General features: G+C 52.0%; 1 protein-coding gene across 1 annotated transcript; it reads right to left on the bottom strand.

The window, feature by feature from the left end:
• Nucleotides 1-96: 96 nt before the first annotated feature.
• SDC4 (syndecan 4) lies at nucleotides 97-20,869 on the bottom strand. The gene is made up of 5 exons (XM_060120621.1): nucleotides 20,774-20,869; nucleotides 7,838-7,976; nucleotides 6,679-6,725; nucleotides 5,667-5,859; nucleotides 97-2,183 (listed from the first exon to the last, which is right to left on the bottom strand). The coding sequence occupies exons 1-5, from the start codon at nucleotides 20,840-20,842 to the stop codon at nucleotides 2,032-2,034; spliced, it is 600 nt and encodes a 199-aa protein (XP_059976604.1). The 5' UTR covers nucleotides 20,843-20,869; the 3' UTR covers nucleotides 97-2,031.
• Nucleotides 20,870-21,635: the final 766 nt, after the last annotated feature.

Below are 21,635 nucleotides of genomic sequence, written 5' to 3'. Positions count from 1 at the left end.
CTCTGCCTCTGGTGTCTGGCAGCAATTACCTCAGGCTCCACTGAGATCAAGGGAAAGGATGTCTGATGAACTTAAAAATGATAGAGGCAGGCAATCTAGAAAGTACCAGGTTTTATTATCTTTTTATCAAAAAAATCAGTAACAGACAACAGTGTGAGGTGCTCACTCCCAACATGGCCAGAGGAAAAGGACACCAGGGGAGGAAGAGGACCCAGCCAGCTGGGACCCTGGGGTTATGGTGATGAAAGGTGAGGGAAGCAAGGGTAATTTCCCCCCCGCCGCAACTCCAGCCAATGGGGTCAGGAGATGTGGCCTGCCCTGGCTAAGCCACTAGGCCTCTCCAGCCTCTCCTCTCTGGAGAGGAAGGGTCACAGATAACAGGGCCCAGAGCCAGGGCCTGATCAGCCCTCCCCCATCCCCCTTTGCCTAGGGAGACAAAGGTCATCTCAGCAAAACTGGGGCTGTGACTTGTTAAACCAGCTTAGTTCTTGAGCTGTGCTGTCCAACAGTTGCCAGTGGGCTCTGCCTACATGTCTGGTACACCAGCCACCAGCCACATGTGGCTGCTGAGCACTTGAAATGTGGTTACCATCACTGAGGAACGAACGTTTAACTTCGTGTAGTTTTCATTGATTTCAGTGTGGCTAGTGGCTGCCATATTGGATAGCACAGCTCTCCAATTTTCCCTTAAATTAGGAGACAGCAAATGAAGGAACCCCAGCTAGGCTCAAAGCAAATGCTAGAGAGAAGGTTTCCAGCCCAATCAGGAGAAGGCACCAAGGAACAGGACCAGAGAAAGAGGCAAAAATCCACTCAGCCACACAAAAATCCACTCACTCAACCACCCAGCCAGCTTTACATGGGAATATCATATCACACTATTTCCTGAAAAAATATATTTATCTATTTTGCTAGAACCAAGGAAGAATAATAATATATTACATGAAAAAGAGACACAAATATCCCACCATCCCCTAGGTTATGTTTTGGGATCTGCTAGAAAACTGTATTTCAGCAAAAGCTTCTTAGAGGAAGCAGCTTTAGAAAGGGCCAAGGTCATAAGCAGGGAAGTATGAAGAATTAAAAAAACACAAAACACGGGGAGGGGATTTAAAGAAAAAGAGGCAAGAGGAAAGGAGAGGCCCTGTCTGAAGCTATAAATAGTAAAAAAAAAAAAAAAAAAAAAAAAAAAATTAATAAAAATTATATCTCCGACTCTTCTCTCTTTTTCGAGTAACAAAAACAAAAAAACATTAAATACAAACTTAGCAGGTACTGTGGAAAGGTGCAAGAGGGAGGAGAATGCCTCGGCTTCTGTGTACTCTTGCCCAGGTAGAGAGGCTCTGTACAAAGGAATGAACCATTAAAAAACAATCCCACTAAAAATAGACTTATGAATATTCTACAAGTCCATTTCACAATGAACTTTCAGCTCTTCTCCCCACCCTCCCCAAATAAAAAAGGTTGATTTCCAAAAGTCACTTGGAAGAGCCTAGAATGGCCCAAGGTGTACCACAGACTCTCATAGTGTGGTTGCAGGTGCTCTTTGAGGGACACATCTCCAGGTACAGATAGATGGTTCTGGTTCCTTCCCCCAGCTCCTGGCAGAGGAGTCAGGCTGTGGAAGGAATGGAGGGAGGGAAGAAGGCCGGGGGTGGGAGCCGACCTCCAGCAGGATTCACACAATAGCTTAGAAAGGCTCTGGATGAGGCCTGTTCAGTACAGGCTCTCAGCTGGGCCTCGATTCTAAACCGGAAGATGAAGAAACGATCCAATCCCAGACTTGGCCTTGAGAAAGGCCAAGTTTAACCCTGTTTTTCTGCTGGGACAATGGAGGCCCAGAGAATCAAGAAGAGGCAGGCAGGAACAGTAGAAGATGATGTCTCTTCTGACACTGAAACCCTAATCGGAGCTGGAGATGCTGATAGATCAGGACTGGGTTGCCCTCCCCCTCCCCTAATGTCCACCCTTCGAAATCCTTCAGCGGCCCTCGCCCGTAGTAAAGTCCAAGCAGGTGCTCAGGAGGAAGCTTCAGGCATAGAACTCGTTGGTGGGGGCTTTTTTGTAGATAGGTTTCTTGCCCAGGTCGTAGCTGCCTTCATCCTTCTTCTTCATGCGGTACACCAGCAGCAGGACCAGGAAAATGGCAAAGAAGATGCCCACGCAACCGCCCACAATCAGAGCTGGAGAGGGGAGAGGGGAGCGGTGAGGTGAGAGCTGGCTGCCCGTCGGGACCTCAGGGTACACTGGCCACTTCCGCCTGGTGGGTTCTCCTACCACTAGACGTCCTAGCCACCCCCACCCCGGGTGTGCTCTGCTGGTGCCTTACTGAATTGGATTCTCACAACCTCATTAATGAGAAGGGGGTCACTGTAAGTCACCGAAAAAACCATAGAACCAGAGTGACAAAGGCACCATTCCAACCCACATCTGCTTGAGTCCAAAGCCAGGTTCTTTCAACACCAGGCCAACTCCCAGCTCAGCCCTGAGCCAGGAAGAAGAGAAACTGCAGGCTGTGGAAATCCCCCTTAAACCTACTTACCCCATGGTCCTTAGCACAGCGAGCTCTCTAGCTGACCCCGTGTGCATGCATCCCTGTGCAGACCTACATTTCTATAGACTGGTATATACATTCTATACACACGCAGGTATATGCTACCGTACACAGTTACCACATGCGAATGTGTCCACACTCCTACCTTATAGATAATTATATATGTGGTTTGGGACTTCCCTGGTGGTCCAGTGGTTAAGACTCCACGCTTCCACTGCAGGGGGCACGGGTTTTATCCCTGGTCGGGGAACTAAGATCCCATGTGCCGCACGGTGCGGCCAAAAAAAAAAAATTATACATGTGGTTTATGTCCCTACATACAAACTCAGTGCTTAAGGCCTACGTTCCACTGCCCTCTCTGCCACTTAACTGGCTGCGGGATCTAAATAATAAAATTCCTTCATCTCTCTCATTGCAAAAAGGACACAATAATACCTTTCTCATAGGTTTGTCCCCAGGATTAAATAAATTAAGCCACTTAGAGAGCTCAGAACAGTGCATAGCATATGCTCAATACTCATTAATGATGAACCTTCGTGGTTTATGTCTGTGTTCCTAGCACCCTGAATCATTCTGGCACAATAGTAGGTGTTTCATATATTACACAGTTTGGCTCAGAGAGGAACACTGGCTGAGGGCACCTGGTTAGTGTCAGGCAGATGTGGGCTTTTCAGGTGAACGTTATGTTCTCTGTACGGCACCAGGCTGTCTGGAGGGCTCACTCCTGTTTGTTGAGTGGGCAGGGATATCTCCCAGAATCCTTTCTGTAGCAGATTGAGTCCCTTAATTCAGTCTTAACCTAAGAAGATTAATTTTCTGCCCCTGCACACACTCCAAATCCATGCACAGAATGGGGAGAGAGTGGCAGAGAACCAAATCAGGCTCTTTCTTGACTAAAATGATGAAAAAGCAGCAACAAAGTACCCCCAGGAAATACCAGAAAAAGGACGTGGACTATCAGGTATCAACCCCCTTCCCGTGTCTATTGCCTTTCCCTCTGATGACTCCTCTGTTAGACCCTTGGTCTGTGCTGGGATTCCCCACAAGGTCATGGCTCAAGGACTGTCTCAGAAGTGCCTGTGGTCCTAGGTTCCAATGCCAGGTCTACCACTGTCTGGTCTTGTGCCTTTGGACAAGTGACTAGGCTTCTCCAAGCTTCAGTTTCCTTATCTGTAAGAGTATAGATAACCATACCTATCAGATATGGTTGTTATGGGGACTCAATGAGGCAGGTGCATGAATCACAAGGCACATGACAAGCACTTGATAAAGTCCCAGGTGCTGTTTAAAAGCTACTGGAATGGAGGGTCCCACCTCAGCTAGCTCAACAATATAACTTTTCAACTGAAGATCTCACACTTGTGTAATTCTCCGTTGGAAGTATTGAGATGACCCGGTTCTCTCTTGCTATGCGACCCAAAGTAAGCGGTTTGCTTTCTCTGGGTCCGAGTCTCTCTATGTATAAGAAACAGTTGTTTGGACTAGATCAGTGGTTTTTACGTTTTTCTTTAAAAGCAGTAGAACGCTTAGTTGGTAAAAGCCAAAACCTTATGCTTATCCCACATCCACCAGATAAAAGTGAAACTCTGTGGGTGAAGAAAGATGGGGCAGGCTTTACCTCTGAACCTCCACCAGATAGTCTGAAACTTACAAAGACTAAAAGGTCTCTAAGGGCCCCTCTAGTTTCGACAGCATCCCTCACCCCACCCACATCACACGTAAAGTTCAAAGAACACTGACTCAGGGACCCGTGGGCCAGGGTCAGCGCTGAGCTGGGCCCAATGTCCCCAGGGGTTATACCCTGCAAGATGCAGGCAAGATCCTTTATCTGTCCTGGTTGCAGGCAGCACACAGGGCTCTTTCCCTGTACCTCCAGCTTCCTCGGAGCTGCCGGCCCAGCTGCTTGCCAGAAGACAGGAAAAACCCAGCCTGGGCCCAGGGTGCCCCTTCACCAGGCTGGTTCATCCAGGCTGGCCCTCGGCCTGTAGAACCTGGCCAGAAAGGGAGTTCCCTCTGACAAAGCCCCCCACCCGGCTTTGGAGACGCCCACAGCTGCCAGGGAAGAAGAGGAGCCAAATACCACCCCAGCTGAAGGCCCCATAGCCAGGCTAGACGGAGCCACTCCTGAAGTCTCTCCCCGGGACAGAGCTTTCGCCACACAGCACGTTATAGTCAAGAATGCTACAGCTCTTGCCAAACATGTACTCTCTCTAGGCCTCTGTTTCTTAATCTGGCACATGAAGTTTCCCTGGGTGCCACCTACTACTAGAATACTATACTATACCATCTACTATTGTGAACTATACTAACAAACCAGAACAGCCCTTTATAGTTTGCCAAGTTATTTTAGATTCTACTTTTTTTTTTTTTTTTTTTGCGGTACGCGGGCCTCTCACTGCTGTGGCCTCTCCCGTTGCGGAGCACAGGCTCCGGACGCGCAGGCTCAGCGGCCATGGCTCACGGGCCCAGCCGCTCTGCGGCATGTGGGATCTTCCCGGACCAGGGCACAAACCCGTGTCCCCCGCATCGGCAGGCGGACTCTCAACCACTGCGCCACCAGGGAAGCCCTAGATTCTACTTCTCATGAAGTCATGAAACCCAAGGGGATAGCACTGTACCCATTTGCAGACAAGGAAGCTGAGGGTCACTTCATCAATTGAGGCTGGAAAGCTTCTCAGCCTAGGTCACAAGGCTGCCAAGTGACAGCAGGGGGAGGGGAAGACAGCCCAACCCAAAGGAGCCTCTGGGCTTTCAGGGGAAGTTTTCAAGGGAAGTTAAACTTTTAATAATTGGCTCCCCAGGTGCTAAACTCAGGCTGGGAAAGTGCTTTGTAAGTAAGAGAAGGACTTATGGCAAGTGAATGACTCAACATCTTTTTTTTTTAGCCCTTGAGATGTAATTCTTCCTCTCTGTCCAGCAGGCTGCACACAGAGTCAGAGTCACCTCTTAAGGGAAGTGTCATCCTTCAAGGCTCCAGGGCACCCAGGGGTTGTAAGGAAGGGGTACCAAGTTGCCTAATGGGCTAGAGGCATCCTTGCCTGAAGCTCTATTCTGCCCCCACCTGAAGCCCTCTCCCACTTTGGGGTATCTTGTGGGAAGCATGGGACCTTACCTGCCAGAACCTCTGTCCTCTCAAAGATGCTGCTGCCCTGGGCTGTGCTGGACATGGACACCTTGTTGGACACATCCTCGTCCCCATCAAAGGGTGACATCCTCTTGGGGATGACCTCATTCTCCTCCAGTTCCTTGGGTTCAGTGGGGACCCGGCTCCCTGTCTTTTCAGGGATGTGGTTATCTAGAGGCACCTGGATAGAGGGAAGGAAAAGAGACCAACATTCAGCGTGGTTTGGGGAGGGACCCAGGGCAGGGGACAGGGACATTCAGCCAGGTGAGGAATCTGGTTCTGCATCTCGCTGGCCCAACCACGTGGTCCTAGAGCAGAAATCAGCAACAACCTCTCAACAATTAGGCTGTCAACTTTTCTAGTAAATCTGTCCCAAAAGGGGAATGAATAATGTGACCAAGGGCACAGGGAAGCAGGTGTTCTAGAATATTCTAGAGTAACAGAATATTACTATTCTATTCTGGAGGGTGGTTTGGCAAAACTGCAGAAATAGCTTCTCCATTAAGGCAGCAAGTTTGCCTCTGGGACTCTGTCCTAAGGGGCTAATCAGAGATTTGTGTAAAAGATGCTTGCTGTAGTTTTGTCATTGAAGGATCAAAAAATCATAAACCTCTTTTCCATCAATGGGAAACCGGGTGAACTCTGATTACGCAGAGGCCATAAGAATGAACAGGAAAGACATTTAATTACGTGGGGAAATACTCATGATCACTTTAAGTGAAAAACGAAGTACATAGAACTGTATGTATAATTCGATTCATGTTGGGAAATACCTAGAAATGCACACCAAAAAAGAGGCTGGAAACACATCTAAGTGTTTATCACTTACTGATTACCCCTGCAGAGAGGATGGCCTGCCCATGACCCACAGTTGTGCCTGTCCCAAGAGTCCAAGGCCACAAATAGAAACCTTCTTGCAGAGTGAGGTCAGACTCCCGCTTATTCTGCTTCACTCAAAAGGTACTAAGAACAGGAGAGGCAAAAGTGTGTAGCTGCTTACCAAGGGATGGATCACTTCCGGGAAGATCGGGGTGTCTTCTGAGTCATCTGTAAGGACAGAAAGGCCGTGTGAATGTGAGGTCGGTTACCCCCAGGTCAATGACCCAGGGCTGGTGGGAGTTCGAATTCACAATCGGCCCCCAAATGTTCAGTGTCCAGCAGGTGATCATTCCCACCCCAGCCACAGTCATCTCATCTGTAAAATGGGGGTCCTGAGACCTGCCTCCCTGGCTCTTTCACAGGAATGTTGAGCTGGTAGCTGGGCAGATTTTTTTGTCAGCTCCAAACTCTTGCTCCATATAGATCCCAGGACCAACAGCATCACCCGGTAGCTGGTTAGAAATGCAGAATGTCAGGGTCCACTAAATCAAAATCTGTATTTTAACAAGATCTCCAGGGGATTCATTTGAGAAGAATCTAGATTGCAATAGTAAATATTAGAAATTGCAATATTCGTGTATTTCCTGAGTGTGTGGTAAATGCCGAAGGCTTTCACTCAGTCCCAAATCCACAACACAGACACCAATGCACTGTCTTTTCTATTCCCATCTTACAGATGAGGAAACCAAGGCTTAGAGGTCACCGAGTGGCAGTTTGAACTCGGGATTACGTGTCTCCAAAGCTCAAATTTCAAATTATTACACCACCTCACACATAGGAGGGATGCTTCTTGCAGCTCTGTCTAGCCTGGCAGCCAGAGCCAGGAAGTCACAGAAGACCAGGAGAGTTACCGGCCCCTGGTCTGGGCCCCTTCACTACTCCCAACCCCCTCTGAAGCAGGGGGTTTGTTCTCAGTTCCCACCCACACCTCTCGTCACCTTGCCCCCAGGCTTCTGAGCTGCTCCCTTTCCTTTTCAAAGGAAGAAAAACACTCAGCAGTCCTCCTCCCCACGCCCACCCCACCCAACCCTGTCCGAAGGTGGACAGGTTCGGGCTGGCGCAAAGAAAACGTAGAACTAAAATTGAACTCAAAGCAACAAACCATTTGCCCAGAGAGGGTCTCAGGGATGGGTTGATCCGGCAACTTTTGTTTCCTCCCTTTTTAGGGGGAGGGGCACGATAGGAAAATCCAAGCTTCAAGGCGGGGTCACCCTTGTAGGAGGAAGAGGATGGGTTCCCTCCAGCCCTGGGCCCCGGCCTGCCCACCACACCCTCCGTACCCAGATCTCCAGAGCCAGACAGCTCAAAGTCATGGGGCTCCTGCCCAGGTACCCCAACATCCTCGTCGTCCGGTAAGTCTCCGGAAAAGTGTCGGCCTTCTAGGAGGTCTCGGGGGTCGATGACCTCAGTTTCTCTGATCTAGGGTAAAAACAGGAGACACATCAGCCAGTCGCCCCCCAGTGCTCTATAGCAGCCCCTGAACCCTGGAGAGGCAGTGAAGTGGGCGTTCAGGAAGGTGAGCTGGGATGCTGGAAGAGGATCAGGCCAGAGCCTGGAGACCTGGGTCCTGGCCCCCTCCTGGCCCCTAACTTGCTGTGTGACCTTAGATAAATCCCATTCCCATTCTGGGCTAATAAAAATATAAAGGTGGTCATAAACAGAATATAAATATCTTAGGTGCCCTGTACTGAGGCACTTGCTATATGCCAGGCTCTGTTCTTAATAACTCTAAAGGCCAGTCTTTAACTCCATTTTATAACTGAGGAAGCTGGGTATCAAAGATATTAAATCATTTTCTCTTGGTGACGGGAGTAGCAGATGGAGAAGTGAGGACTCCACATAGGGCTGCCTGCCTTCAGAGCCAGTGTTCCCCATCCACACTCCAGGGCGCTATGACGCTATCACAGCTGATCCACCCACGGCAGGGAGAGGGCCACTGGTGCTGGTCTCGTCCTGTCCAGGACAACTTTCCCAGCTGAGTCGGACTGGGCTGGGACAGGCAGGGCTGGCTCACCCACACCCCAGGACAGGTTCGGGTCAGGGCTCTGCCCGGAGCTAGGGACTCAAGAGTACATGAGCACACTCATGTATTCAGCCTTGCAAACATCTCCCAGAGTCATTCTGCGGTGTGCCAAGTAAGCCCTGCCTCTGCCCTCACGGACCATCCACGGCAGGACCCATATCTATCATTCAGCTGCCACCTATTGGGGCCCTAGCTGTTCACAGCAGAATCTTAGGTCCATCCCCACTGAGAAGCTTTCAGAGAGAAAGTATGAAAGATCCAGGAAGGCGAAGAACTTTCCCCAGGTCCTACAGAACATCAGCTACCCTGCTCCCATCCCCTCAAGTTGAGCTGAGTGGAAAACAAAGCTTCTTCAAGAGAGTCGGGGAAATATTTGGGATGCGCACCACCCTTCCCCCTAGCTTCTGGGCTAAGCCTTCCTCTGCCCACTGAAGAGCAGCCCTGGGCAAAGTTCATTCTTTCACTAATGAACTCAAATGTTAAAGTGCCTACTATTTCCCAGAAGCGTCAGGGTTTCGAATACGTTCAATACACACCCCTGCCCAAGACGTTCTACTTCCCCCAACCCCCTAACTGCAGGGGGTGGAAGGTCTCCTCAGAACCAGGAACACCAGCTGGAGCCCAGGGAGGTCCTGTCCTCCCATTTCACAGAATTTGCAAGATGAGCCCTGGACACAGCAGTGACTTGCCCAAGGCCACACAGTGAGTTAGCTACATAGCTCAGAGAGGAAAGAGGCCAGGGGCCCGCTTCTGACTGCCCCAAGCTGTCCTCCACCCAGCGGAGACTTGCCAGTGACACAGGGGAGAGCCTGAGAAGGAACATCCGTTCCTAAGACAAGATTACCATCTGTGGGAGGGGCCCAGGCTTCCGGGGAGAGGTGGGCGGAACCGGACTATCATATCAGGTCCCCTTCCACCCTGTCAAGGGCAGCTGGATTCCCGGAAGGGAGCAGGGTCAGGCCGGGAGGAAGGCAGTGGGCAGGCAAGCCCCTCCCACCGCCAAGGCAAGAATCTCTGCTGAACGCTTGGTACACGTGGGGGTGGGGAGCCAGAAGGGGTTAAGCCCTGGTGAGGGGTGACTTCATGACTCGGGAATCAGGAGCTGTGGGGTTGCCGCGCTGGAATTCCAGCCCCCGCACAGCCCCATGCCTGTGGCTTCAGTTTGGCAGCTCCTCCGTGGTTGCGCAAGCTGCCTGTACCTAGGGTGGGGTCCCTGTGCTCAACCCCCATCTCCCGCTGCAAATTCCCCTGGGGCCCAGAATCAGAAACAGCAGGACCCCGGCGGCTTACCAGACTAAGCACTTAGCGTGAATGAGCTCCTCCTCATAACCCTGATTTGCAGAAGTATTAAGAGGCAGGGGGCGGGGAGATGCTCAGAAAATTAGTCACTTGCCCAAGATCACCCAGGCAAGAAAGGGCCCACACTGGACCAGAACCTAGGCATGGGTCACCTGAGCCTTTAGCCACATACGGATAAACACATGCATGAACACACGTGTACACAGAGTGCCCACCTACCTCGGTTAGGAGGGAGCCCTGTCAAGCGGAGGTCAAACCCAGCCCAGGAGGGAAAGAAGGTACTTTGACCAACTTGCTTATCTGGCCTGGAGACCAGTGAGAGCTCAAAGTCCTCAAGACGGGGGCTGGGGTCCCAACACTGTGTTGTTTCAGGCTGAGACCTTCCCCTACCTTCTCATTCCCAGGAGCCACGACTGGTTATTTATGAATCCTGCCTTTCTTTTAGTGGGTGAAAGTGCTGAGGAGTGTTTCAAAACAACCCATGGGATCAGCACGCTGACTGGTTGGTAATAGCTCTGTTTTACATCAGGAAATGAAGACCAAGTCTGCAGCAAAACCCAGGCTGAAAACTAGATTGATTCTCAGTTCAGCCATCTTGGGGGTCACCGGGTCATCCCTAACCCTTCATTTTTTGTTGTTGTTGTTGTTGTTGTTTTTGCGCTACGCGGGCCTCTCACTGCTGTGGCCTCTCCCGTTGCGGGGCACAGGCTCCGGACGCACAGGCTCAGCAGCCATGGCTCACGGGCCCAGCCGCTCCGCGGCATGTGGGATCCTCCCTGAACGGGGCACGAACCCGCGTCCCCTGCATCGGCAGGCGGACTCTCAACCACTGCGCCACCAGGGAAGCCCCTAACCCTTCATTTTTATAACAGGTTCCTTGAGAGCATGAATGACTTTTCTTAAGGTCAGGAATGGCCAGAATTAGCCAGGATTAGATCCCATCAGGTACCTATCTCGGCTCTAAAAGGACAGGGATTGGGAATTCCCTGGCAGTCCAGTGGTTAGGACTCTGAGCTTCCGCTGCAGGGGGCACGGGTTCGATCCCTGGTTGGGGAAGTAAGAACCTGCATGCCATGTGGTGCGCCATAAATAAATAAATAACCAAGCGGACAGGGATCCCTAAAGGAACCTGCATGGCGTGTGGTGCGCCATAAACAAACAAACAAGCAAATAAATAAATAACTGGGCAGGGATCCCTAAAGGCTGCATTAGATGAGCCCAGGTGCCCTCCTACAGCAAGTCAAAGGGCTTAGGAGGAGCTCTGTGGGGCGTACTGATGGAGGACACAGGAAATTAAATCCTGTCAACTCCAGAAGTGGCCCCTTCTCTGCCCAAGACCCCTGACAAGAGGGAAATTCCCAAGTGGGCAGAATCCCTAAGACTAGGCCAGCAAGACTCAACCAGGCTCCCTGGGATTGTGGGCAAGTATCCCTTTCTGTGTGTGTGTGGGTGGGGGGATGCCAAGAGACCTCCCTTCCCCCACCCTCTTTTCAGACAAGGCCCATTCAGTCTGAGGTGGCTTTGAAGAACCAGGCCCCCCAGCAGCCAGGCTGAGCCCTGACCAGAGAGGGACTCCACCCTGCACCTGGCTCACCCCATCCCTGCCCAGGGAGCGTGTGGTCACACGTGTGTGCACGCACAGGCACCCTCTCTGGGCCCTCAGGTCTCTCTATATCTTTGTCCTACTCATAGACACAAAACAGAAATCAGCAGCTGAATAAGCAGACCCTGGTGGGCACCTGGGGGTTGCTGCCTGGAGGTTTAGAGATACCGGATGCTTCCCCAGACTCTCCACGGAAAAGGTAGGCGCTATTTTGTGCTGTAAAGACTAATGTCTACCTACAGAAGGTGTCCGAGGCCCAACCATCTCACTTTATTACCCAGATTAAAAGATAAGGGCCTTTGCCAAGGTCACCCAAGCAGAACTGGACTTAGAACTTAAGTCCCTAAAAAAAAAAAAAAAAAAAAAAGAACCTAGGGCAGAAATAGAGACACAGATGTAGAGAACAAACGTATGGACACCAAGGGGGTAAAGTGGTGGGGGGTGGGGTGGGGGGGGATGAATTGGGAGATTGGGATTGACATGTATACACTAATATGTATAAAATGGATAACTAATAAGAACCTGCTGTATAAAAAATAAATAAAAATTCAAAAAAAAAAAAAAAAGAAGAAGAACCTAGGTCTCTGGGCTCCTGGGCTGGACTTGTCTTCCTTTCCCACTTCTAGGGTCTGGGCTGCCCCTAAAGGTCTCAACAAATCCACGGGCAGCAGCTGTCACTCCAGATATAACCCACATCCAGTCCTTAGGCGATTGGCATGAAGCTAGGAAAAGTCACCAACCCTACTGCGAAGTCCTGCAGCTTCAGTCACACAGGGAAATCATGGGGCCAGGCACTAGTATCCACGACATGCCGGGCACCAAGCTGGGTTTTTCTCCATATGAGCTCTTTTTATTCGCACAACAGCCTTGTAAGGTGTTCTACCCATGTTGCCGGAAAGAGAGCTTCAGTTGGGTCATTCATGTAAAGTCACAGAGCTAGAAAGCGACAGAGCTGGGATTCAAACCTAGATCTTTCTCAAGACCATGTCTTAGCCACAACCAGACTTCTCACTGCCACCCACAATTTACCTCTCCACCCCAGTGCCACAGCCCAGAGCATACAAATTCCAGGCCAGGGCTCCAGGGCACCCCTTCCCCTGGTCAGGGAGTAAACAAAGGTAAAAGTGATATTGCTTAAACAAAAGAACAGAAACTTGGCTGGGACGCCGGGGAGAAGTTCAGGGTCAGAGCTTGCTTAACTGTGAACTGGTGGGAGGAAAAGAGAGGTGAGCCTTCCTCCACCTGGCCCTTCCCCAGGGGAGGAAGCCACCCCCAGGGGTCAGGGACACACTCGACCCTTCTTTTGGGGGGTGAGACCAGAAGGTCAATTGGGCAAGCCAAATTTTGGGGGAAGCTGGGACGCTGAGTACCCTGGGCCCTAACTGCTGAACCCAGCACAGTGGTCCTGGCAGGAGATCCCCAGAAGGGGCCACTGATACAGGCATGGTCCTCCCCCATCCTCCTTCTGAAGGGTCAGATACCCCCTAGAATGAGCAAAACCTGGGTGCCACAATCAGGACTCTGCATGTTGGTAGAAATGGAAGGATCCACCACCAGAGTGATGACCTGTAAAGGCAGTTGCACCAGCAAACCACAGTCCTATCCCTCCCTAACTATACGAGCCTGGGCATTTATTTCACATCTTAAAGCCTCAGTTTCCTCTTTTTGTAACCAGGGCTGGTAGCACCTTGCTGAAGGATGAGGATTAAGTGAAACGCATTGGGGTGTGCAAGGGACCCAGCACGTGGCCTGGTACACAGCAGGTGCTCAGTGAGTAGCAGCTATTATTAATCCCCATCTGCCTTCCTTCTGGCTAAGGGGATTAGTGCTCAAAGGGTCAGAGAGACCTGGGAAAAGTCGTAGAAGCAGTTGCATTGCTAGAAAAGTGGTTGGTAGGTGGGGAGGTGCTTTGCAAACTGCGCAGGGACATACCCTATAACTTGTATTTATTTTGCTTCCGAGACCAGAGACTCTTTAACCACCAGTCAGGCCCCCTGATAGAAGAGAGAAAGGCCCAGAGATGGGCAGAGAGCTGCACAAGGTCACATAGCTTGGAGCACCTGTCCTAAGCAGATAGAGGCAGAGGAGAGACCAACAGCATTTTTCCAAAAAGAGCAAACGGCAGTGACCAGAGACACTTGAAGCTCTACTTGGGGACCTGTATCCCCAGGGTATTTCCTGACCTGCCTTGGGGATGAAAAAAATATCTAGAAGGCCAGAAGAAACCACACACAAATCCAGGACCTGGTGCGCTGGTATGGGAAGGGTTAAACCAGGTCTGGGGATGGGGGTTCGAATGTCAGCCCTGCCCACTCCAAGGTCGGGTTACTAGGAACACAATCGCTCAGGAGAGAAGCCAGGCCTGGCATTGCCAGCAGCTTTTCACCAATCCCCCCTGCCCATCCAGGGCAGCTCCAGGACCCAGGGGTGCCAGCTAGTAATAGAGGCTGGAAGGGGAAGGGTGGGGGGAGCTTCTGGAGCCTCTGGACATCCCCCTGGCCAAAGCTGATGCGGCATCCTTGTCACTAACACCCCGGATAATCGTGGGAGATTCTCTCTCTGGGCCTCGGTTTCCCCACCTATGAAAGGTGATTCTCAAAGAGACAAGCCTTCCTCTGTCTGGAGGCCTGGTAACCAAGCTGGGGACTGCTCCGATTACCGGTGGAGACAGCCGGGAGGGGGCTGGTTCCCTCAGGGCCGCAGAGACAGAGGTGCATTGAAGCTGGGCTGGTAATCTAGGCAGCGGATCCGAGGTCCCTGCTGGATCCGAGGGCGGGGTATAAACAAGCCTCCCGTGTTCTCTAGAGCAGAGTCGATATAGCCTTGTCTCGGCCGATTAGATCAGCCCTGGGTGCTGGCTTCCTGCCCCTTCCCAGCCTCCCCCGCCACTCGGGGAAGCCACAGCTCCAGATCGGGTCAGTCTGTCCCACAGACGTTTCTTGGCCGGGCTTCCCCAGGGCAAGGAGTCTCCCAGCCGTTGGTCACCACTGCCCCCATGCCCCGAGGTTGAACAGTACAGTCAGTCCCCGCAGGCCTGGCCACCACCGGCCAGGCCCCACCAAGTCACTGTTTCCACACATACCAGCCTCTCCCTGCCTCCCCTTTCCATTACCCCAGGTGTCACCTGACTAGCAGCCTCTGCTACTGTGCCAGAGAAAACTGGGGCAGCTGAGCTCCAAGCCTGAAGGAGGGGGAGGGGGGGATGCAGAGTAAAGCGGGGGGAGGGGCTGAGTAGGAGGGCCTGGGGGTGGGGTGGGAGGTAGGGAGTCACAGGGGTGGGTAGGGGGGACCACAGAAGGCTGAAGCTGGAAAGAACTGTTAGGACCACAGAGTGATCTTTTGGGGGACTCCTGGAGCCCTGTGAGAGGGATAAAAAGTTCTGAACCCCAAGAACCATAACTACTGGTTTACGTTTCTCAGCGCGCACACAGACAACCACCTCCCCACGCCAACCTCTGGCCAGGTTAAGAACCCTTGTCTAGCCACTAATAATAAACTAAACTTAAACCAGAACTTCACAAGTTTGCCAAACACTGATGACGACCCCGGAGTATTACAGGTGTTTTATAGAGGACGCTGGGGCTCACACCGGCCAAATGACTTATTAACGAACTGCGTGTCCCTGGCTGAGCAGCAGAGCTGAGATGGGGACACAGGTTTTTCTGACTGTGAAACGTACCCATCTTCCAGTCACCCAGCCTCCAGGGGACAGGGCCAGAGGGGACCACGCCCAAAGATCACCAGTGAGTTAATAACAAACCCGCCCAAGTCAGGTGGCTTGAACTCTTAGGGTTAAATCAGGCCCCAACTGTTGACACAAGCCTTCTCCTCTCTCCCTCGGCATCACACGATGAAAACATCTGAAAACTGGCATTCCAGAACACTGTACCTTTTCTGTCCACCAACACACTCCCTCCCTCCCCCAGAGCCCAGGGCGGTTTTTTTTGCAATTCCCTCGGCCTCTGGACTGGAAACACAGGCCCTCCCCCTACTGCACAAGGCTCCTCCAGCCTGGGAGGCCAACCCCTGAGGCCTGGGCAGTGTCCTGGTTGTCTGGTCCCCCTGCCCCGTCTCTCTCCAGGCTGAAAAATTGCCCAGCAGGGGGATTCCTACCGATCCCCGCAGGAGGGGTGGGGCTGCCGGGAACTGGTTCTTGTTTAAATATCAACCCATCCAGATAATTAACAAACTTCTAAGACAAACAGATAGGAGATTTGGGCTCTGTCAGCCCCATCCTAGACTCCTCCCTTCCCACCTTGCAGCTGTTGGGGGGAGGGGAGAGAGCTCTCCTGGGGCCCCTGAGGGTGGGATCCTTTAAAGGATCAGGGGCGGGATCCTTTAAAGGAAAGGACCATCTGGCATCAAGGCAGCCTGGGCAAAGCTGGGAACCTTCACTAAGAAGGCCTTCTGCCTACCAGGCGGGATCCTAAGAGCTTCACTTGCGGCCTTGTCATCTCCTACAAGCCTCCCCACAATCTCCATCTTCTTATAGACCAGAAAGCAGAGGCTTGGAGCGGTCCAGTGGCCTGTCCCAAGCCATGGAGCTAGTAAGAGGGGGGGCTTCACATCTCTGGAGTCAGGTCTGCCTAAATCCAAATCAATGTTCCAATCCCAAGAAGCAAGAGAGAGCGTCAGAAAAATCAGAATCCTGGGATCAAATCTGGACTGTACCAGCTTTGCTCTGTAAACTCAGACCAATTGCAGCCTCAGTTTTGCTTTAAGGGAGCGGGGGAAAAAAGCACTACCTGCTCTGCAGAGGGTAATTATTTTTTTCTCTTTTGCTCTAAGTAATCTTTTTTTTTTAAATTGAAGTACAGTTGATTTACAATGTTGTGTTAATTTCTGCTGTACAGCAAAGTGATTCAGTTATATATATATATATATATATATATATATATATATATATATATACAATCTTTTTTATACTCTTTTCCATTATGGTTTATCAGAGGATATTGACTATAGTTCCCTGTGCTATAGAGTAGGACCTTGTTGTTTATCCATTCTATGTGTAACAGTTTGCATCTGCTAACCCCAAACTCCCACTCCATCCCTTCCCCACTCCCTTTCCCCCTTGGCAACCACAGGTCAGTTGCAGAGGTCAATTTTGAGGACTGGCTGAACTCTATTCCGTCAAAGGCCACACACAGGCAAGGCGCTGTGAAGGTCTGAGGCCTAGTACTAGTATTTCCTGTATGTCCCTTCAAGGCCCTGGACACTAGTTGACTATCCCTAATAGGCCCCCAAAGGACAAAGTAAAACTCTGGAGCCCATGCCAACATGCCCACTGCAGAGCCATCCTATTAGCCAAGAGGTTGAAAGGAAATGGGTGACTCAGGCAGGCCAGCTACCACTCTCCTCCAGTGACTCACAGAGCCCTGTCCAGCCCCTTCCCCCAATTTTAAGTCGTCACTTGGAAATCACACCCACCAGTCCAGGAGGCTGAGGACAGCTAGAAGCCAATTCCTCCCAAGAGGGACCTGAGGCGGGAGAGCCAGGCCAGTCTTCCCGCCCCCTCATTCAGGCCAGCTCAGCACTCCAAGTACTTGGGAAAGCCCTGTTTCCAGGAGCTGGGGATGGCAGGAGCTGAATGTCTCCACCACCCGCCTCCCCAACGTTGCTTCTTGCGCAGGCTCTTAACCAAGGATGCCAAGAAAGTTCCCCTCCTCCCGCCAGAAAGGACCCTTTAAAGGGCTTTGGTCCAACCTCCTCATTCCAGAGTTGGGGACACTGAGACCCAGAGGGCATGTTTGCTCAAGGTCACCCAGCGATTCAGAAGGAGGACCCAAGGCATCTACTATCGAACCCAGCCAATTTCCTCATCTGGAATGTTCTCTGAGGACCTGCAAATCAGACACCTTGTGTTACCTGACAGACCTGGTTCTGGCCTTGGCAAGCCCCTACATTCCTCTGAGCATCACTTTCCTGTAAAAAGGGAGATAATAATACCTACCTCACAGTATCACTGGGAGGCAATCATGTTAGCAATAAATAACCTCAGTGCACCTTTTAGAATGAAGTTACATGCATACATTTATTTGTTCATTCATACTAACATTTCCTGAGTACTAACTACGGGCCAGGTATTTCACTGAAAGTGAATAGAGCAGAGTTCCTGGCCTGGGTGTGTCGGGCTGGAAGAGGAAGGGCTCAGAATTTGATGGGGTATGTTAATGCTCTCATGAACCATAAGTTTCTTCAAGGGAGGGAATGCCTTAGATGTCTTTATGGTTTCCACAACCCTTTCAAAGAGTAGCTACTTAATTATTAATAGAATATCCGAGCTGGAAGGGGCTCTCTATTCTGTTCGAACTCCATTTTACAGATGGGGGATGTCAACCCAGAGAGAGAAAGGGACCCAATCTCACAGAGTCCTCCAAAGCATGGCCCAAATATTTTCCTTTGGTAGCTCTCTGGGCTTCTAAGAATTCCAAAGAACTCTCTCTGGCCACTCAAGGGTCCTAGACCCCCTGGGCTTCCGTCCCCACCACTACTTCTGTGCAATCAAGGAGAGAATTCTCAAGAAGACCAGAAACATCTCTTAGCTAAAGTACACGGGGTGCATGGGGGACACTTCCCCAGAACTGACTGGGCCTGGTGCCACGTCTGTGCCCCTGGGCAGCAATACCACGGGGCGGGGGTCCAGCTCCCAAAACAAGGCTGCCTTTAATTGGCCAGGGAGGGAGTGGCAGGAAGGCAGATCAGGGGAATGCTTCCAGCTGGACAGGAAGAACTGGTTTAGGAAGGCAAGCCCCACCAAACAGAGAAGAGTCTGGCTCAGCCTGGGTTCCCTTCCCAAAACCTGTGGCACTGAGGGGGCAGAAAGGAGGGCACTACCCACGGGGAGGACAGGCCTTTGGCTTAAACTTAAAATTTGGACAGTGCCCCCAATAGCATTATTGGAGGAGGACTACAGGACAGAGATTCTGATGGCCTGGGAGCTCTCTGCTACCCCAAGATGGTACCATTTTACCTCATCTGTAAAGTGGGCATAATATAATCCCCACATGCTAGGGTTTTTATGAGAATAAAATGCACCAGACCTGGTATATGGAAAGCACTCCATAAACGACAACTGTTATTACCAAAACCCTTCTCTCTGGGCCTCAATTTTCTCCGCCTGCAAAAAGAAAAGGGTCGACTGGATCATCTCTGTGGTCTAATCCAACTGTGCCTAGGTCTGATTTTTCCGGCCACAACCTTGGGAGGAAAAGTGCTGGGAGCAGGGTGCGGGGGAAAAGCGGGGAAGCCCTGTGACTCAGTTCAAGGTGGAAGATCTCGTAACATTAGCCAGGAAGGGAGCGCTGAGGTCAGGCTGAGAGAGATGGACACCCCTCTCAGGAAGCAGCTGCCTAGGGCTCACTTCTCCAGCTGATGGGTCACCACATACCCTCCCCCAAACCATATCCTTCTGACTGTCCCCAGGCACAGCTGCCTGCTCCTCCCCCACCCCCCCCCCAAGCACCTGCAAGCTTGGCAGCCCCTGAACCGAGACTGGCATGTTACCTCTCAACCACCAGGCTCTTTCCCCTTTTCCCCACACCACCCAGGCCGATGCGACATGCCATGCCATTCCTTCGGATGCCTCCACAACTGTGACGCCAACACATCCTTCAGGGGCCTAGTTTAGAGCACTGCACGGGGAGCAGCAGGCTTGGGTTCGAGTCCTAACTCAGCCACTCACCTTTTGGCAAGGTTGCCCTTCTTAGTTTGGGGAAGTCATCACCTCACTCTGGCCCTCGGTTTCCTTCTACTCCACAATTCCTTGTGGCCGGCCCACCCCAAATCTTTTATGGATTCTAAAGAGTGACTCAGGGATGAGACATAAGAGCAGCCACTCAGAGTAGCATCAGACTACACGTCAAGATACGTGCAAAAGAGAAAAAGAAAGGGAAGCCTGTCTGCTTCATTTGCATCTGACTCAGCCTCTTATCAGCTGTGTGACCCTGGGCAGGTTAGTTGACCTCTGTAGCCTCAGGACCAGTTTAAAACAGTAAACAGAAGGGCTGAATTAAACTAGCTGATGGAGCCATTACAACAGCTATTAGAAAGCTATTAGAACAATATCATAAGCACTAAATGTTTGCTGTCATCACTCAGGGCTGCAGTTGTATGTGGGGATGGGGTCGGGGGTGGGTATAGCTCAGGGTCTCACCCATACCTCAGATGAAGCCTGCCAGGCAGAAACGAGCGCCCCTAAGTAATCCCAGAGGAATAGGAGCCCCATAAAGAATGGACATTAATGATTAGATGCCACTGGACTTGCTCTCCCCAAAACCGAGGTTTAAGGGCACCAAGGAAGCACAAAGCCCAGGCTTTTTTGGAGGGCAGGGGTCAGATTGCCTCTCAGCAATTCCTGCACCCCAACTTCCCAGATGTGACTGGCTCACTCCTTCCCAGCTGGCTGCTGGGACGAACGGAGCTTCTGGTGGGCCCCAGGCTTTGTAAACTACAGCAGGGACCAGTAAGCGGTGAGAGGGAGGCTCCTCGGGGCTCACTGAGACCTTCTCTTCCCCCAGGCCCCCTTCACCCCACCCCAAAGTGGGAGCTTTAGGTTTCCCCAGCGCTAAACGCTCTCCTGGCGGAGAGCAGAGGCTTGACTCCTGGCCAAGTGGTGAGCCTAAACCGTCTCCTCCAGTCCGCCCTTGAAAAATCAGCGTCCCAACTTTGTAGGGACCCTAAAGAAGCACTGGTCACCTCCTGTCCCAGTCCCCCATACGTTTTGTGCCGATGGGAAAATCGAGACTCAGAAGGGGCAGGGCCTTCCTTGCCCGGAGCCACAGGCCAGTGGCAGGGCTGCGGCCAGAACGGAGGTCAGGGCTCACTCCTTGCCCCGGTGTGTGAAACAAGGCCCTGCAGAACCCTAAACCCCTCCCCATTCCTAGTACAGGCAGCCCCCTTCACTCCCAGGCCATCTCGGATTCTAGAGGGTGAGAAGGGGCGTCAGGGCTCCGAGCCTGCCCCAGGATCACCAGGGAAGGGGCGAGAGGGTGAGGGGAAACGAGGTGACACCAGCTTAGTCACGTCCGAGCCTTGAGCCCGCGGCGGGGCTGAGGCCAGAGGGAGACGGGAAGCGCAACAGGCTGGGGGCGCACGGCGCGCGAGGGAGCCCCCCACCCCCCTCTCCCCGGAGCCTCCCTGGGACCCTGGAGCCAAGTTTCCAACAAAGTGTCCCTGGCCTCTGCGTCTAGCTGGGGGCGGCGCATCCCCCTCCCCATTGCCCCCGCATCGCAGGATCCCAGGAACAAAGGAGGCACCAGTCCGCCCCCCCGGGGATCTCCCAGGACCCACCGACTCGGCGGCGACGGCAAGGGCGCCTACGAGGAGCCACAGCAGCACGAGCAGGCGGGCGGGGGCCATCGTTCCACTGTCCGGAGAGAGCGCGAAGGCTGGTGGCCAGGGCTGGCGCGCGTTCCCTCTTATAGGCGGTGATCGGTCCCTCCCCGGCCCCGCCCCGGCCCGCCCCCGTCGCCCGCACCCCTCCCGGAATTCCCCAGCGAAAGCTGGGCCTCCGGGGCGCTACGCCTGCCGGCCCAGCTGGAAACCCGAGGGACCCGCCCCGTGGACCGGGCCGCTCAGTCCACCCGAATCCCTGGCCTCCAGCAACCCGGATCCCCGATCCCCTGCTAGGCAGGTGACGGGAGATCACTGTGCCTAACCCCATTTTACAGCTGGGCAACTGGGGAAACTGAGGCCCACGGAAAGGAAGGACTTGTCCAGGGTCGTGAATTTAGATTAGCGCCCTTCCAACCGGGTACGCTGCCCTCTGAGGGACAGGAGACTTTCCAAATGGGCAGTGAATGCGGGTTGTTTTAAGGCAGGGGTCAGCCATCATTTTCTGTAAAGAGCTAAATATTTTAGGTTTTGCGAGCCAGATGGTCTCTGTCACAATTACTCAAACTCTAGCGCTGCAGCTCAAAGGCAGCCTTAAATATTAATACTTAAAAGAAGGACAGTGGCTGTGTCCTGATAAAACACTATTATGGACTCTGAAATTTGAATTTCATATAATTTTCACGTGTCACGAGATATCATACTTCTTTTGATTTTATTTTCCCCCAACCATTTAAAGATGTAAAACTATTCTTAGTGGGCTGAACACAAACAAGCTGCAGAGCAGACTTTTTAGTCTTAGGGTGGCTGACCTCTGTTT

The sequence above is a fragment of the Mesoplodon densirostris genome, chromosome 16 (genome assembly GCF_025265405.1).
Source record: "Mesoplodon densirostris isolate mMesDen1 chromosome 16, mMesDen1 primary haplotype, whole genome shotgun sequence".
Taxonomy (NCBI): Eukaryota; Metazoa; Chordata; class Mammalia; order Artiodactyla; family Ziphiidae; genus Mesoplodon; species Mesoplodon densirostris.
This window is presented reverse-complemented; position numbering and strand designations above follow the sequence as displayed.

Bases quoted from the DNA above. Each gene is read 5' to 3' on its own strand.
- SDC4 (XM_060120621.1), bottom strand. From the start codon at position 20,842: ATGGCCCCCGCCCGCCTGCTCGTGCTGCTGTGGCTCCTCGTAGGCGCC. The intron at 6,726-7,837 runs GTACGGAGGGTG...CTGTCCTTACAG, and splicing joins GTCTGGCTCTGGAGATCTGG to ATGACTCAGAAGACACCCCG. The intron at 5,860-6,678 runs GTAAGCAGCTAC...CCCTCTATCCAG, and splicing joins CGGAAGTGATCCATCCCTTG to GTGCCTCTAGATAACCACAT.